Genomic DNA, 14,854 nt, shown 5'->3' on the forward strand with positions numbered 1-14,854 from the left:
AGATCACATTCCCTTAGCTGCTCAGATAAAAGTTTATCAAGCAGAACAACATCTGGTGGCACAAAGAGGTCCTGGGGTGGGTGTTGCCCTGTGGGGAGAGCTCCCCACACCTATGTCAAGCAGTTAGTGCTGCGTGAACAGCGCCCACCAGCAAGACCTGTGCAGGAGGACAGGAGCTCCAGCAGCTGATGCCCACCTGATCCCTCCCCACCATGCTGCCAATCCCCCCCTACTCCTGGTACCCAAAGGGCAGCAGCTCTCAGGAGCCGGGGCATGAAACGTGGGTGGCAGTAGCACTGCCAGCAGGAAGACAGGAGGAAAGGCGGGCAGGCATGCCCTCAGCATCACAGATGATCACTGCAGCTCCGATAGACCTGGTGGGAGGAGAGAAAGCAGAAGGCTGGAGGGGCTGTGCTCAGTCTGAAATAACCATGAGCTTGGGAGAGGAGGAACAGATGAGCTCAGCAGTAACTTCTGCTGTTTCACAGAGGTGTGACTCTGTAGTGCTTTAAGGATGCTTATCCAGAAAGATCAACTAACTTTGAGAAAAGCATTCCTCGGTCACTCATTAACTGTTTTTTTAAGATCAGCTAGAGAGGAATAAATGCATGTTTCATATACTTAGGGCATATGTAAGTATGGATTTATCATCCAGAGGAAGACACCATTTACTATACAAAATCGGAACAAAATGCAGCTACTGCCTTGAAGATCTGGCAGCTGAAATATGGCAAATTCAAATCTAGTTATTTGCTCAAATTATGGTCAGAAGGGACTCTGTATTAACATGCTTAGCCCTACAGAGCACTAACAGGGGTGATCAAGAGGCGTTACATGCATCACTGCGTAACAGCGAGAGGAAGACAGAGAGCAGGGGTATTGGATTCTGCACCTGTCCCAATGCAACCACATTGCCACCACCATATTCTTGCCTGGCAACAAAAAATAGAGTAAGGGAGGAGGCTGCTCTCAAGAGGTGCAGATTTACTCACTTAAAGTTGAGCATAATTCTTTCTTGACTAGTTCCTTACCTCTTTTTCCCTATCTCTTTTTCCCTGTACTCTCAACAGGATACCAGTAAATAAGTAGACAGGGCAAGAAATGTCAAGCCTTTGCCTCCAGCCCTGCAGCTAACACCTCACTTCAAGGAGTTTCCTAAGGAAGTCAACCCTGAATAGCTCAGCATAGGACACAGAAAAAAACTCTTTATGCTTCTCATCTTGGGAGAACAAGTCAAAGCAGCTGCAGGGCAACTCTATCGAAGGTACAAGGACCAAAGGAATATGCTGATCTTCTCTCCTGATGCTCCCAAGAACTAGAGCTCATTTCTGAGCAGATGAACAGACAATCAGGGGGAGCACAGAATCAAAACTAGGATGTTCTCCTGAATTCCAAAGTTTGACACAATCACCACTATACAGTACTGCAAATTCATGAAAAATAAAAAAGAGGAAACTAAAACCAACACTAATGTCTTAACACAAATATGCTTGTATTTTATGACAGTTGCCAAAATGAAGAGTTGATACTGAAAAACAAAACAAAACAAGAAATAACAACCAACAATCCATACTAATGCTTTTTTTCCCCCTGCAAAGCAGCAAAGAAAAGCTCTGTACTAGAGGGACAACAGTTTACCCTAGTCAATTATTTCAGCTGATCACAAATACCAGGGATTTTGAGACAAGGATAAGTGGCGCCCCCTGAGTAAGAATGATTTTTTTCTTAAACTGACAGTTATGCAGGTAAAGAAAAACCTCCATGGAAAAGTGAGTCTATCAATAAATGTATAACATTATGGAAGCTTTTTTATAAAAACGCTTACAGGTGCCATAATAGCACGTTGTTTGCTTATTTTACCATTAATAAGTATACAGTATATTTAAAGTGGTAAAGTTTTCTAGTCCAGACAAGGCCAAAATCAGTAAAGACTCACATCCTACAAATATTGCATCTGTCCTAGAAAAATCCTCCTGCCTGAAGGAAATGTAATCCTTATATGAATAAGAGCATCCTTCGTACCATACATACACTCTGAGATCTCTCTTATTTTCTGTCCTTTCTGGAATTCCCGACCACCACAGACCTGAAAGCCTGACACATCACAGCAAGGCTGTCATCAACGTTTCTGTTTAGAGGAGTACCTAAGTGGCAAAGCACAGCCACCAGCACAGAAACTCATTTCCAGCATCAGAACCATTAAACTTCCCATGGGTTGCTTAATGGTCCTGAGCACTTAACATGGCACAATTCCACTGGTATCACATAAGGCAGATATATATTGACCACTATGGTTAATGTTGTAAATCTGGCAGAATATTTCCTGTCATTTTTTTTCAATTGTACTTATTACAGCGCTGTTATTCTCAGGACTGAATCAGAAAGTGATTTTCACACTAGGCTAAACTGCATCTGTAAAAGAAATTGTTATCAGTTGCAGAAGGTCTCTACACCAGCAAGTACCTGTTAAATTCAAGTTATTATGGCATTAGAGGGATATACAGCCTCAGGCTGCAGATAGAATGACAGTTCAGCATCATTTGACTACTGCTGAAGTGCAGAAAGAATACCATCCAGCAACAGGAGAGGACAAAACATTGTCAAACAAGCACACAAAATTATAACCAGCTTTGGGGTAGCAAAGCCTGGGTCCACACCAATGTATATTGATGGTTGCAGACTGAGAAAGAGTACAGCTCCTCATGCCCGCTCCAGCCTTTTGCACCCTCAGAAATATTCCCAACTAACTAATCTCCAAGGCCTTGCAAGGCACATATACGCGTAGCATGCAAACCCAAAGAGGAAGGACCGCTTCTCAGTTACAGGTAGGTCTGGGACTCCAGATGTTTCCATTCTACTTCCACTGCTGTGATACAGCACTGATGCTGCTGTGACTGCCAAGTAGTGTACACAAAGCTGAGGGCTACCCTTAGACCAGCCATCTTGGATCCCTGAAGCCATAACTAAGTGCTCCTGCTTCTTAGTCACTATTTTCTTGTGACTTGTGTCCTGGCTTAGTAGCCAAAAAGAGCCTTCCTTTTCAACCGTGGCTGTGCAGCATAATAATCTCCTAAGACTATGCACAGTGCCACATAACATGGCTCTCGGCAGACCTGTAAATTGTTCTTTAATGACAAACCTTGAAAGAGAACACAAATGGTCTGAAGAAAGGTCTAAGCCAATCCTGGAAGCCACCTGCCTGTGCAAAGCCTGATGTGTTCATACCAGGGTGTGGTATGATGAAAAGCGGGGGGATGATACATTAGTTTTTTAATTGAATGTACTGTGGAGACTTCCAACTGACTGTCAGGGAGAATTTCAGGCCAGGCACTTGGTATGGCAGAAAATTGATTCTAAGAGTCATTGTAATAGCTCTGCTTTATTACACTTGTTTCATAATCGGGGTCACTCAGCAGCAGGGAAATGGGGGCAGTTTGCCCAGGAATCCTGTGTTGTGAAAGGCCATAAAAGGTCCCCCTCAATACCTTACCCCATGTGCTTTGCCAGTGACAGAGCGAGCACAGACACATCTGAAATTTAGCTTCTGTCCCAGATGCTGTGAATCTTCTCCAACCCAATCTGTAGATGTTAGAGGTGATCTACAGTTGCCTTCTGACCTCAGTCAGCATCTAAAAGCTATGCACTCTTTTAAAAAGAAGATAATTAGAAAATAATTTTCTCTGAACAAGTATTTTGACAACAGGACTGGGGGAACCGTTACCTTGCAATCCTCTTCTGGTGTTACAGAGAGAACAACCACTGACCCTGAAGACAAAGGCAGCACTCACCTTTCTCTGACCTTCTGTCAGCTACAGAACTGCTGCACCCCATGGTTCCAATGATGCTGCCATCAGTTTTAATTGCTGCTGATACGAAGCATGCTTCTCTCAGCTGTTAGCATTATACACGTTTCCTGTGTTTTTCCTTCAGTGATGAGGATTACACCCCTCTGGGCTCCTGGGCTCTTCCTAGCAGGGAGAGGATTGGGAGGGAGGGAGAGGATTGGGAGGCAGGGAGAGGGAAAAAAAAAGTGCTTGACAACACAGAATGTAAAGCACCTACAGCTCAGAACAAATTACTGCATAGCATGTTCTACACAAACTGGACCCAATGAACCATACTAGGTTTCTTTTTCACATCTGATCACTATCAGCTTGCATTCTAGACCAATGAACTCAGTAATTAATACAATTTACTCCTTACATGTTAGCTGGAAGTTAATGGGCATCAGTGATTTCTTAATCTGAAGCACAGCTATTTAAAGCCTTTCTTCTAGGGACAAAGGACTACAGAGGCATATTACTCTTTATTCCTGTGATTTAAAAATTGTAACTGCAGAATTTTAAGAACTTTAAATTACATCTGATACTACTGCTAAAAAAAACCCAAACCTCAGCCTTCCTAACACTTTATTCATTTGAAAAGGTGCCCTACCACTCCATTTATCGCTTTATCCCGCAGTGACACCACCACCAAATTTACAAGGAGAGACAGTGCCATAGCAAATTGCTTCATTATCAGATTTCATTTAAATGAAACATCCAATTTTCTGTTGCATTTCTACTGAAACATTCTAAATAAAAGATTTGGTTTCATTAAATAAATGAACAAAGTACATTTGCAATATGGCCTTTTACATTTTTCTCCTGGCACTTGCTCAGCTCTTCACTAACTGGTATCATTCACTAATGCAATACACTTCCTAATCAACAAGTTCAAATGAATACAATTCCCCTGAGATACAAAATGGGTTAATTTTTAAGTAACAAGAAAGTAACTGATGCTCTTAGAGAGACTGAACTTTGTTTTAGCTAAAGATTTCTTATATGATCACACTGACCCCTCTCTCTCCCTGTCTCCAGGGATACATGTTTCTCTCCAGCATGTCTGACATGTCTAAATTATTGCATTTGTTGTTTTGTTTCATTGATACTCATTTTCTTTTAACTTGAGTTTTAAAACAAAGAAGAAATTAATCAGCATAAAATGAATGCTTAACTACTATTCCTTTGTTTTGGCTTTACTAGCAAAAGAAAAAATAACAGGAGGATAAGAGAGAGGAAAACATAAATGCGTAACTAGCCTATTTTCAATTTCAATAGTTGGAATACATTTATTGTTGTGGGACTATTTACAGTTTTTGTATATTTATTATTGTATCTTATATTATATTAATATCGCACAACTGTTTATAGTTGTGGGACTATTTTCAGGGTCCCACAACGCAAGGGTATCCTACACTTGAGCTGGGTCTGCCACCTTCTGAGTCAGTATTTATTTCAGGAAAGAAGGATTTTAGTTTTTTTTCCCCACAATGGACTGCTTTTCTCCCCTTTGAAGGAGCTATTATGAAATTCAAAAAAGTGCTGTTACATTAATTTTGAGCCAATCAATGGCTTTGACAGCATCAAATACAGCACTGATATTGCTAATAGCTCAAATTTGTCTTCTCTCCAAACAACTGTTGTTCTCCTGAATACCGTCTTCTCACTTGCCCTCTTAGGAGAATCTCAAGCCTTCATTAGTCCATCTCAAACCAGCCAGCCATGACTTGAATTGTGATCTGAAGACTAGCACCAAAAGCAAAATAGAGCTTACAATCTAAGTCCTATTGCAGCAAGACCATCTTCATTAAAGGGCAGGTCAGCGTGAGCCCAGCAACCAGGCAACAAGAGCCCCAAACAGAACGATCGCGCCCCTCAGGACTCCACTCAAGCCATGGCAAACAATGGGCTGACCCAAGAAACAGGGATCTGAATCACTATCGCACCCTATTTTCAATGACTTAAGCTTTTCTCCCAGTCATCCCCACTCTTCCCTCCACCTACCTCTAAATTCATGGACTTCTAGCACATCCTTGACCAAAGAAATAAAAAAGATAGAGACATGGGAACAGAAATTTTGTGGTGATAGCAGTAAATGAAGCCTGAAACATCCACTCAAAGTTTGGAGGAAAACTTGCACAAATATATCCTATCATTAAACCTCTTAAAAAGGCCAAATCTGGCCATCAAAGAGCTAGTCCAGGGGAATAATCATCCCCTTCAGTCCCAAATGTCTGCATCCTAAAGTGGACATGGCGAACATTCAAACTACTACCCTATTTCCTGATGGAAATATTTCCTATTTCGTGTTGGCTTCTCAGGTGGCTACAGAGCCACCCTGACCGCCAACCTGCATGTCCAGACTCCAGACCAGCCACACCTATTGAAGACTCCAGCAAGCAGGGTCTCCACCCAGGCCCAGCAAATTCACTTTCTGTCCTTCTGGTCTGACTAAAGAATCATGAACAATGGGAATAAGCCACTCTGCAAAGAGCCAGTGCCTCCCCCAGGCAGGGCTCTTCATTGCTCCTAACTGAGCCGCTCCAAAGGAAGAAATTCCTCCCCTCCTGCCCCCCAGGCGTGTTGGTTTAAGCCAACTCCCGCCCCATGCTAAAACCTGCCTTCCTGGGCAAAGGCGTAGAAAAATACCAGGCAAAGGCCATGAAGGCCTCCCATGGGGAAGAAGGTTGAAAAACAAGCACTTAAAACATTAGAATCATTTCTGTGAGCTATTTACCATGCAGTGTAGCAACGTCTGGTGAAGAATCATTTGCCATTACAAAATTCCCCCAAATGTTGGCTGATGAAATGGAAAGCTGGGCTTTTGCCAAGGTATTGAAAAAGGCTTCAGAGATACAAGGTAGCTGGATGAGAATTTGGGACATAATGCTGTGTTAGCATTCTGGATACTATACCACTGATTTACGCTTAAGAGAGAATGTGTCGTGTTCACTAAAAAGCAGGCAATAACTCAATTTCTCCAAGCTGTTGGTCTGTCCCATTTTTAGATGTAACTCCAAGAAATTGCTACATTTCTCTCAGTTCAGCAAAAAGGCAATTTTGCGATGGACAGGCACTGAATACACAGCCCATCCACTGAAGCAAAATAAAATGTCATTCCAGCCATGCCAATAGACATGCACCAAGCTAAGCCGGAGTGGCACATGCTGCTCTTTTTCTGGATAGGAGTCACTGCAGGTTACACTGCAGCAAGTGCTCAGAAATTTGGGTTTCAGAACCTGAGCTGTCAAGAGCCTGATTTACAGAGATAATGAATCAGCACCATTTGATCCAGATGTAATAGGTGCTGCCCAAAATCAATCATGCCTTCAGTTTGTCAGTCACGTGAAGAGCAGGCTGCCTCAAGAATAATGGAAATCTTGTAAAGATTTATAGCTGACTTTTAATGAAATCAGGCTGCAGGTCCTTTGGGCAGAGAGCCATCCTTTCAAGCATACCTTATCTTTTAAAATTAGATGAGCTGTACTACTGGCAGGCAAGTGTAAGCTAGGTCAAGCCTGAGGATATGGAAGCCACACGAATAAGAGCCACTAGGCTTTAACTTCTTATTCTTGCTGTGTTCCATTTGTTTTTTATCTTTGATAAAAAAAGAATGAAAGGTTCCTCCCTTTATTTTTGTTGGTATGGGATTTCCACAATTATGCTACTTCCCCCATAAGTTGTTTCAACGGCTATCTCCACCAACGTGCCTCCTGTCCCTAGTTGACCCTTTCTCAACCATGTTTGTGAACACATAGTTATGATCTCCTCCCATAACATGTCTTAGAAGGTACATGTGATCAGAGAGGTGATGAGATAGGGACAGTTTTCTCCATAAATATCAGATGGATGGATGGGTGGATGCTTCCAGTAACAAGGCTTTCTTTTAATGTCTTCTTGCTATCAATTTTTTAATTTTCTGTGACTCACAGACTTCCTTTAGAGTTGTCTTCCTTTGGAAATGAGGACTGCAGAAGACTGAGAAACAGATGCTATAACATGGGTTCATGATGGATTTGCCTCTGTGCATTGCTGAGGGAATGAAGCAGGAAAGAGCAAAATACCCTAGAGAAGAGAACCCAGACATTAAATCACAACACCCAGGTTAGCACCTGCAGAGGGGCAACTCTTCAAAACTGTCTTGTTGCCAGAGTTGGGATTGTCAAGGATGGGAATCCAGAGATGAGATAAAGATTTCGTTAGCTAAAAGACCCACCCTGCAGAAAATGGGATGAAGCAGCCACAGTCAACTAACAGGGTGAAAGAGATCCTGGCTATGGCACACAAGAGCTGTAATTTTGACACCAATGATGAATTTGATCTGCCAAGGAGCTGATATGAGGACATCAAACATAGGCAAAGCAGTATGTGTTTAGGTCTGTGTTATTTTACATCCGTGGGACAAACTGATATTTCCATTAAGTGACTTTCAGTGATTATATATATGTGAAAGAAAGAAACGAGAAAGCCTTTTTGTTTACAGATTATTTCTTCAGCCTGCTCAGAGGAGCAAGGCTAAGCTCAATATAGAACTGATGGAATAATTTCTAGCGATGGCCATGTTAATCGATCTAATCATGTTTGGGCCAGGAATCAATAAGGAATGGATGTAGTAAGATACCGCAAAGCCAGCAAAGCCTGAAAGAGAATAGGATGAAGACAGATCAGCTCATTAAGGTGGACTCATATTCCTGAGCCCAAAAATACATTGCAAAAAGAAATAAAAGCAAGAGCTGCAAAGGTGTGAACATGCAGAGATTGTTCACGCAATCATTCAGTTCAGAAACCGCATGCAAATCCAAAGAGAATCTGTAGAAAAATTACAGAAGAAAGCCAGTTCGTGTTATTTACAATCAATAAAGGATACATTTACAAAAAAACATTTGCACTTTTTTTGTGCAGAAAATAAACAAACAAAGCAAGCAGCCTCATTTTTTGTGCAGCAAGACTTTGGGGAGAATGTTTTTTAAAAAGAGGAGTAGCAAATACAAGTGCACAAGTGGGGTGCAGATCACCTTGAAGTATAAGCAAAGCCACCATATCACTTTCCAGAAACATTAAACGCCTCTAGGGGGAGATTCCTTTAGGACACAGTCCTGAAGAAAAGTTAGTTCTAGTAACGTGGACCCAACTGGAATGTAAAAGTCAACAATAGTTGCAGCTTATTATCCTGGAGGAAAAGAAAAATCTGAATCACACACCATCCTACAGTTAATGAGTAGGGTCTTAACGACATCCCATTTCATTCTCCTTACTTGAAGGGGGAAAGTGGTGAAAAAGCAAAGCTTCAGAAGAGTAAATATGTGTTGAAATCTGAGCCAGTTTAAAAATTAAATTCATGCTTCAGCTGAAATTCATGTTGGTTTTAATAAAGTTTAAGTTAAGCATCAGAACAACGTTCAAAATTATCATCATAAAAATAAGTTTTCCTAAAACAAAAAGTACATGAAATACAGTAGTCTCAAAGCTATTTGATCTCATCTGTACTTGGAAGTTCTGGATAACTGATCCAGTCCAGGTCAAACTTTATAGCTTGAAGCACACTGATTTTTCTCAGGGTAAAATCATAAATAGTCCCACATACATCTGTCATTCCCTACACAGATCAAGTAAACTTGCTCTTTAAAAGTGAGCTTATATATATATACATATACACCCCACCCAAAGACATTACCTGTTTTTTCTTTCTGCTTCAGCAATACCAAGTTTTTTTCCACAAGAGTACCTTTAGAAGATTCTTTTTTTAAGAGAAAGCAGCCCCTTTTTGGAAGCAGAACTGCACAACGAGGGGTGCAGCTCTGCAAAAGAGGTGGTCCAATTCTCTCTGGAGCTCTGGAGCTCAGGAGCTGCAATGCACTTGCTCTCCACCTATTTATACAGCTTCCAGAGAGGAAATTTCTTGAGCACTGCTCTTCAGAAATAGTCAGAGGAAAACGTCGTTTTCATCGTCCAGCCTGATGTGAAAGCTCATGGCTGCAGCCCTCCAGCTGCATTGTACGTGTGCTGTTGAAGAGCTGTTTTGTCACCATGCCTCCTGAATCTCAGGCAGAGAAAGGGATGGGCTGAAGTTATCTGCTTTGCATCTGAAGTCACATGATCTCTTTCAAGAGGAACGGCCTTTCTGCTGTGTTGAGGCAATGATTTGCATTTTAGCAGATCTAGCACATCGGAAAAAAACATAAGAGCTGTCCAGGTATTTGGTTATCTGATGTGGCTGGCATGGTTATGAAAGCCCTTAAGGAAAAAAATACTGAATTTACCACGAGGCATTGTATCTGCATGCTAGTGATATAGTCATACCCAGATAATGGGACAAGTATGAAGCACTCCTATTGCGCTCAGAAGCACTAAACTAATGCCTGTACATTTCATTTCTTCATGTGTACACACATGTTCTCCCCATAAACATGTGACTGGAATTCGGTGGACTCAGTTCATGTTTCGGCTCGTCTGCTCCTCGTTCGACTACTGGAAAGGGATCGGACAAGCTGAGAACGATGCAGTGCTGCTCCCCTGTGTGGTCAGGAAGCTGTGGCACTGCACACTTTGAAATCAAACCTTGACCCCTGGCAGCAGGGCCCGCACCTCTGATCTAGCTCCTCGCCATGCTGACCACGGGCTCTCAGTCACTGCACAGGTGCCCGGGGAAGGGCAGAGCTGTCACACCCAAGGCGATTTGTCTTGGGCCCAGTCCTCAGCATCACTCATCCTATACACCACCTTTACCCCCAGTCTGTCCTTCCACCCCTCTCCAAAAGCCAGGGAGGGGCTGCTTGCTATTGTGCAAAGTGATGGAACAGAGCACAGCAGCCACTTCTGTGGGGTCAGTACGGGGGGCTGTGCACCCAAAGAGGACCACAGGTTACAAAGCATGCTGTGGTGGGAGGAAGCTCCACATGGATGGGCACAAGATGGGGATCACTGTGCCCCTTGCTCTGCAGCCTCTCCACGTGACAGAGTCCCACCAGCATTGGATAAGGAGCAAAAGATTTCTGAGAAAAGAGACAAACAAAGCAAGATCTTCACCCTCCTGCCCCTGCCCCAAAGGTCTAATAATACTGTAACGTGGTATTTATTAACGTGCAAAAGATATTTAAAGTGCCAAACCAGCAAAGCAGAAGGCACTGTGTGAACGCACTGGTTTGAATGACTGAGCTAGTCCTTTGAGGTTCTGGAGTCCCAGACACAAGCTTCCACTTTCAAAGCTGTTCCTCTCCTGTGAGACGAGACAGTAAATGGAATACATACCAGGCATGATAATTCTGCATGACCGAGAAGAGTTTTGATGTTTGTTTTTCTGGCAGGATGCACTTTCCCTGATCAGAGTTACAGTAGCTAATCATTTATGTATGATCATGCTGTTCTGCCAAAATGCATGCAAGCAAAAATACATCATAACCTCTTTCTCCTGCACTCTGGGGATACACAGTATTTATAAAACATTTACTGTACCTGATAAATTCATCTATGTTGACATTTACCAAGATGTCTGCATAATGAGAGGCTATAAGGTTTGTTCCAACAGCCAACAAATCCATCAGAAACGTTTCATCCAAGATCAAAGGGAGAGGGATCAAACCTTGTTAGGGGTTAGCTGTTAGGTTCTGTAGGACATAAAACCTCCACTGCATGTTTTCTTTTGTTATTCATGGAAGTTGTTCGTCCTCTGTCTCAGTGGTCTGACATGACCAAGCAACCTGATAAAGAGTCAGTCTTGCTGGACTGAGCCACCTCTCCAGTTACCTATGGGGATCACAATAACATGCAACTTGAGGAAGCACAAATGTGCTTTCCAAATTAACCTTTCCCGTTCAAGTCCAAGGACATAGGCTGTACCAAACAAGACCATTCTCCTTTCTACACAGGGCAAAGAGAACATACCAGTCCCACCAACAAAGTTACACATACTACTGCTTTTTTGTTCAGCAGTCATGTATCACATGCACACTTAAGATGCTGAAAGGAGTTTTAGCAAGCATCAACAGCTGCAACAGAAAGTAGGCCAAAAATTCTGACAGTATGTTGTTGAGCAGTCTAGCATGACAAGAAAAAAACCAGTTATGCTGCTAGCGCAGAAATCGGGACATCCCTTTACAAGCAGCCCTTCTTGATGTAATAGCACGTATTCTATTTTCCAAATACTTTGGAAACATTAACCTCCTGAGCAAGCCTCCATGCAGGCATTCCACATACATAATTCAAATTCTGCTTCAGGCCTATTTCCCAGAAGCACCCACTACGAATTGATGTAACCCATATTTTTCAAAAAGACTGAAGATAATCATAGTCGAAGTGAATGTGCTCCTTCTCAGCCCTGGCCGTGGTTCCCCTCCTTTTACCCTACCAAGCTCAAAGAATTATTTTTATGTGACCCAACAAAGTATTTTAAAGAACTAGCCAGGGGACAAGTCCCTGCCTGAGAGACCTGGACGTCCAGTCACAAGCAGAAAGAATAAAAAGAATGGAAGAAATTAAGAGAGAAAGAAATGTCCAGAACAATTTAAAACTCTGTCTCACTGACTGTCTCAGTCAGTGAGATGGCAGAAATCTGTTCTCACAAATCAGAAGGAGTAGGTTAATTTGGGTCAACAGAAAAAGAAATCTCTCCCCCCCCCCCCCCCCCCCCCCGACAATTCTGGGTGAGATGATGAATAAAAGATATCAAAACTAGCATCCTTGGCAAAAAGAACACAAAATCAGAAATGTGAAAGAAAGGCAGTTGTAGGGCCTCCAAACTCCTAAAGGCCAAGAAACTAGATCAGAACACTATGAAAGCATTAGGATACCTTCTGAAAAATGAGAACAAACTTTTAAAAAAGGAAAATTTCCCAAATTATCAGCTGAATGCAGATTATTCTGGGAAGCAATGACTAATGACCTAATTTGCACAACTCTACCTCCCTCACAAGTTAGTTTCAGCCTCCACTTAGAGCCTATAGAGATGATAACTATCTACACCACTCAGGTTTTGCCAAATCTTAGTAAAGCAATGTGAGGAAAAAGAAATGGGCAGAAGAATTGCCTAACGACAGCTTGATCTGCATTTTGTTGGTCTGGTGAACCATAAGCTGCACAGACTGTGCAAAACCTACATCCTGAAGCCTCAAGCCTACCAGACTGACTCTTCCCAAAAGGTGCCTCTGGGTTAAATCAGGCTCTCCAGGTCAGGAGGGTACACAGATTTGACTCACACACTAATGATCAATATGGAAAAGGATTTTAAAAATATTTTTCTATTGTTTTTTAAAGACTGGGAACTGCCAACTACTAAGTGCAGCCATCACATACATGGTAGAGGGTCAGCAAAGTCTATGGAAATAATTTTCTTCACCTGTATTTTCATCTAATCCTTATGAAATTGCATCCAATGACAAAAAGACAAAATTTTCTACCTTGTAACAGTAAATCACCTGCTGCTTCAGAAAAATATTATTAATTTCAAGAGTCAAGGTAACTACGATATTTAATTACAAACAATACACTGTTTTGCTTACAGGCACCACATGCTTCCAAAAACTAACAAACTTATCTTTTATATTCCAAGTAATAGTTTCTGTTCAAAACTTTTAACCACAGTCCTGTAAACACTGTACAGGTGCCTTAATTTGTACTCCCACAAGCCACTCCCTTTGGGATGTGAGGATTTAGTACGGTGAAGACTGAGGTAATGTGAATAGAGCAAACCCCCAGGTAAAACATAACAGGTGAAACAAGGCAATTATTCTGTGGTGTAACAGAGGACAAAAAAGTCCCTGAATGAATACCTGATGCAGATGGGCACAGAACTGCACAGAAGCAGCTGCGCTGCTCTGTACCCTCACAAAGAGCCATCTTCTGCAGCAGATACACTACGAATCCACAACCAAAGTAATCTCGGATATTGATGGACGAAAGCGGGGGGTGAGTGGATGGTACGAGCAGCTCGATCAGCTTCCTTTTAGCAGAGACACACCTAGGAACACATAGGCCTTCTCGTGCTACACCCACATGTACAAAACTTTTTTTTTTTTTTTTTTTTTTTTTGCAAAAATCCAGTCGCAAAGGAGTATCGCACGCGGACCCCACAAACCGAGCGGCGCCTCAACAAGCGCCGCGGCCTGGGACTGAGGCGGTGAGCGCAAGCGCGGGGCGCCCCCTGCCGGCGGCGCGGCACCGCACCGCGAGCCGGCCACAGCCCCGCCCGACCCGCGGCTCCCGGCGGGCGCGCAGCCCGCCCTGCCGGCCCCGCCGCTCCGCTCCCAGCACTCCAGCCCGCCCACCCACCGCACTCCCGGCTCGCGCTGCCACCCCAACCGCTCCCACCCCGCCGCGCGGGCTCGCGCGGGGTTTGCGTGCAGCAGGACGAGGTGCAGCGGGGTGGGGGAAAGGGTCTCAGCCCTGCTTGTAAAATCCTCGATGCTGTCAAGGTGGATTTTAGAAAGCAAATGGCCTCGCTTTCACGCCTCGTTCTAAAAATACTCATTAGCATGTCCCATGCCGTGTCCGAGGGGATAAATCATAACTTCTGCAGACCCATTAGGTACCACGCAACAGCCTCATCAAGGGCATTGCTGACAGTGACAAACTTCTGGCTCTGCCTTCTCTCGCCGTACGTTATTTTAAACACTGTCTCCTCTACCGAGGAAATCATCCACGCCTCCCTCCCCCACCGCAAAGAGAGCCGAAACGCCCCACACCAAGCAGTGGAGCGCCTTCCCGTGACCGATTTACAGGAAATCCACGCAGCCAGGTTCCCCTGAAGCAGCGGGGGTGTTGCTGCATCTCTGACGGAGCTCAGCCTGCCTTCCCCAGGCTTTGGTCAACCTGCCGGGTGCCGAGATGTAATACACCGACCCGACGACCTCTGTTCCCGACTTCTCTGGGAGAACGGAGCAGCCGAGCCCACCGAAGGAGCACCAGGATGCAGAAGGCTTGCCAGCCATTTCCGAAGGGGGGCTAGAGGCAACGGCGTTCGGAGGTGCACAGGCTGAAAGCAAACATGCACCGAACACACCCCACGTACCCGCTACTTGCGGCTTAAGGCCCTAACG

At 43.6% G+C, this 14,854-nt stretch overlaps 1 protein-coding gene across 1 annotated transcript in view; it reads right to left on the reverse strand.

Moving 5' to 3' along the window:
* PPEF1 (protein phosphatase with EF-hand domain 1) overlaps positions 1-3,968 on the reverse strand; it is a 31,526-nt gene extending 27,558 nt beyond the window's left edge. Inside the window, exon 1 of the mRNA XM_075175352.1 lies at positions 3,789-3,968. Coding sequence (XP_075031453.1) covers positions 3,789-3,831 — 43 coding nt within the window. The 5' untranslated portion in view covers positions 3,832-3,968. The remainder of the gene's footprint in view (positions 1-3,788) is intronic.
* Between the last annotated feature and the right edge of the window lie 10,886 nt (positions 3,969-14,854).

Source organism: Calonectris borealis, chromosome 1 (genome assembly GCF_964195595.1).
Source record: "Calonectris borealis chromosome 1, bCalBor7.hap1.2, whole genome shotgun sequence".
NCBI classification, from domain to species: domain Eukaryota; kingdom Metazoa; phylum Chordata; class Aves; order Procellariiformes; family Procellariidae; genus Calonectris; species Calonectris borealis.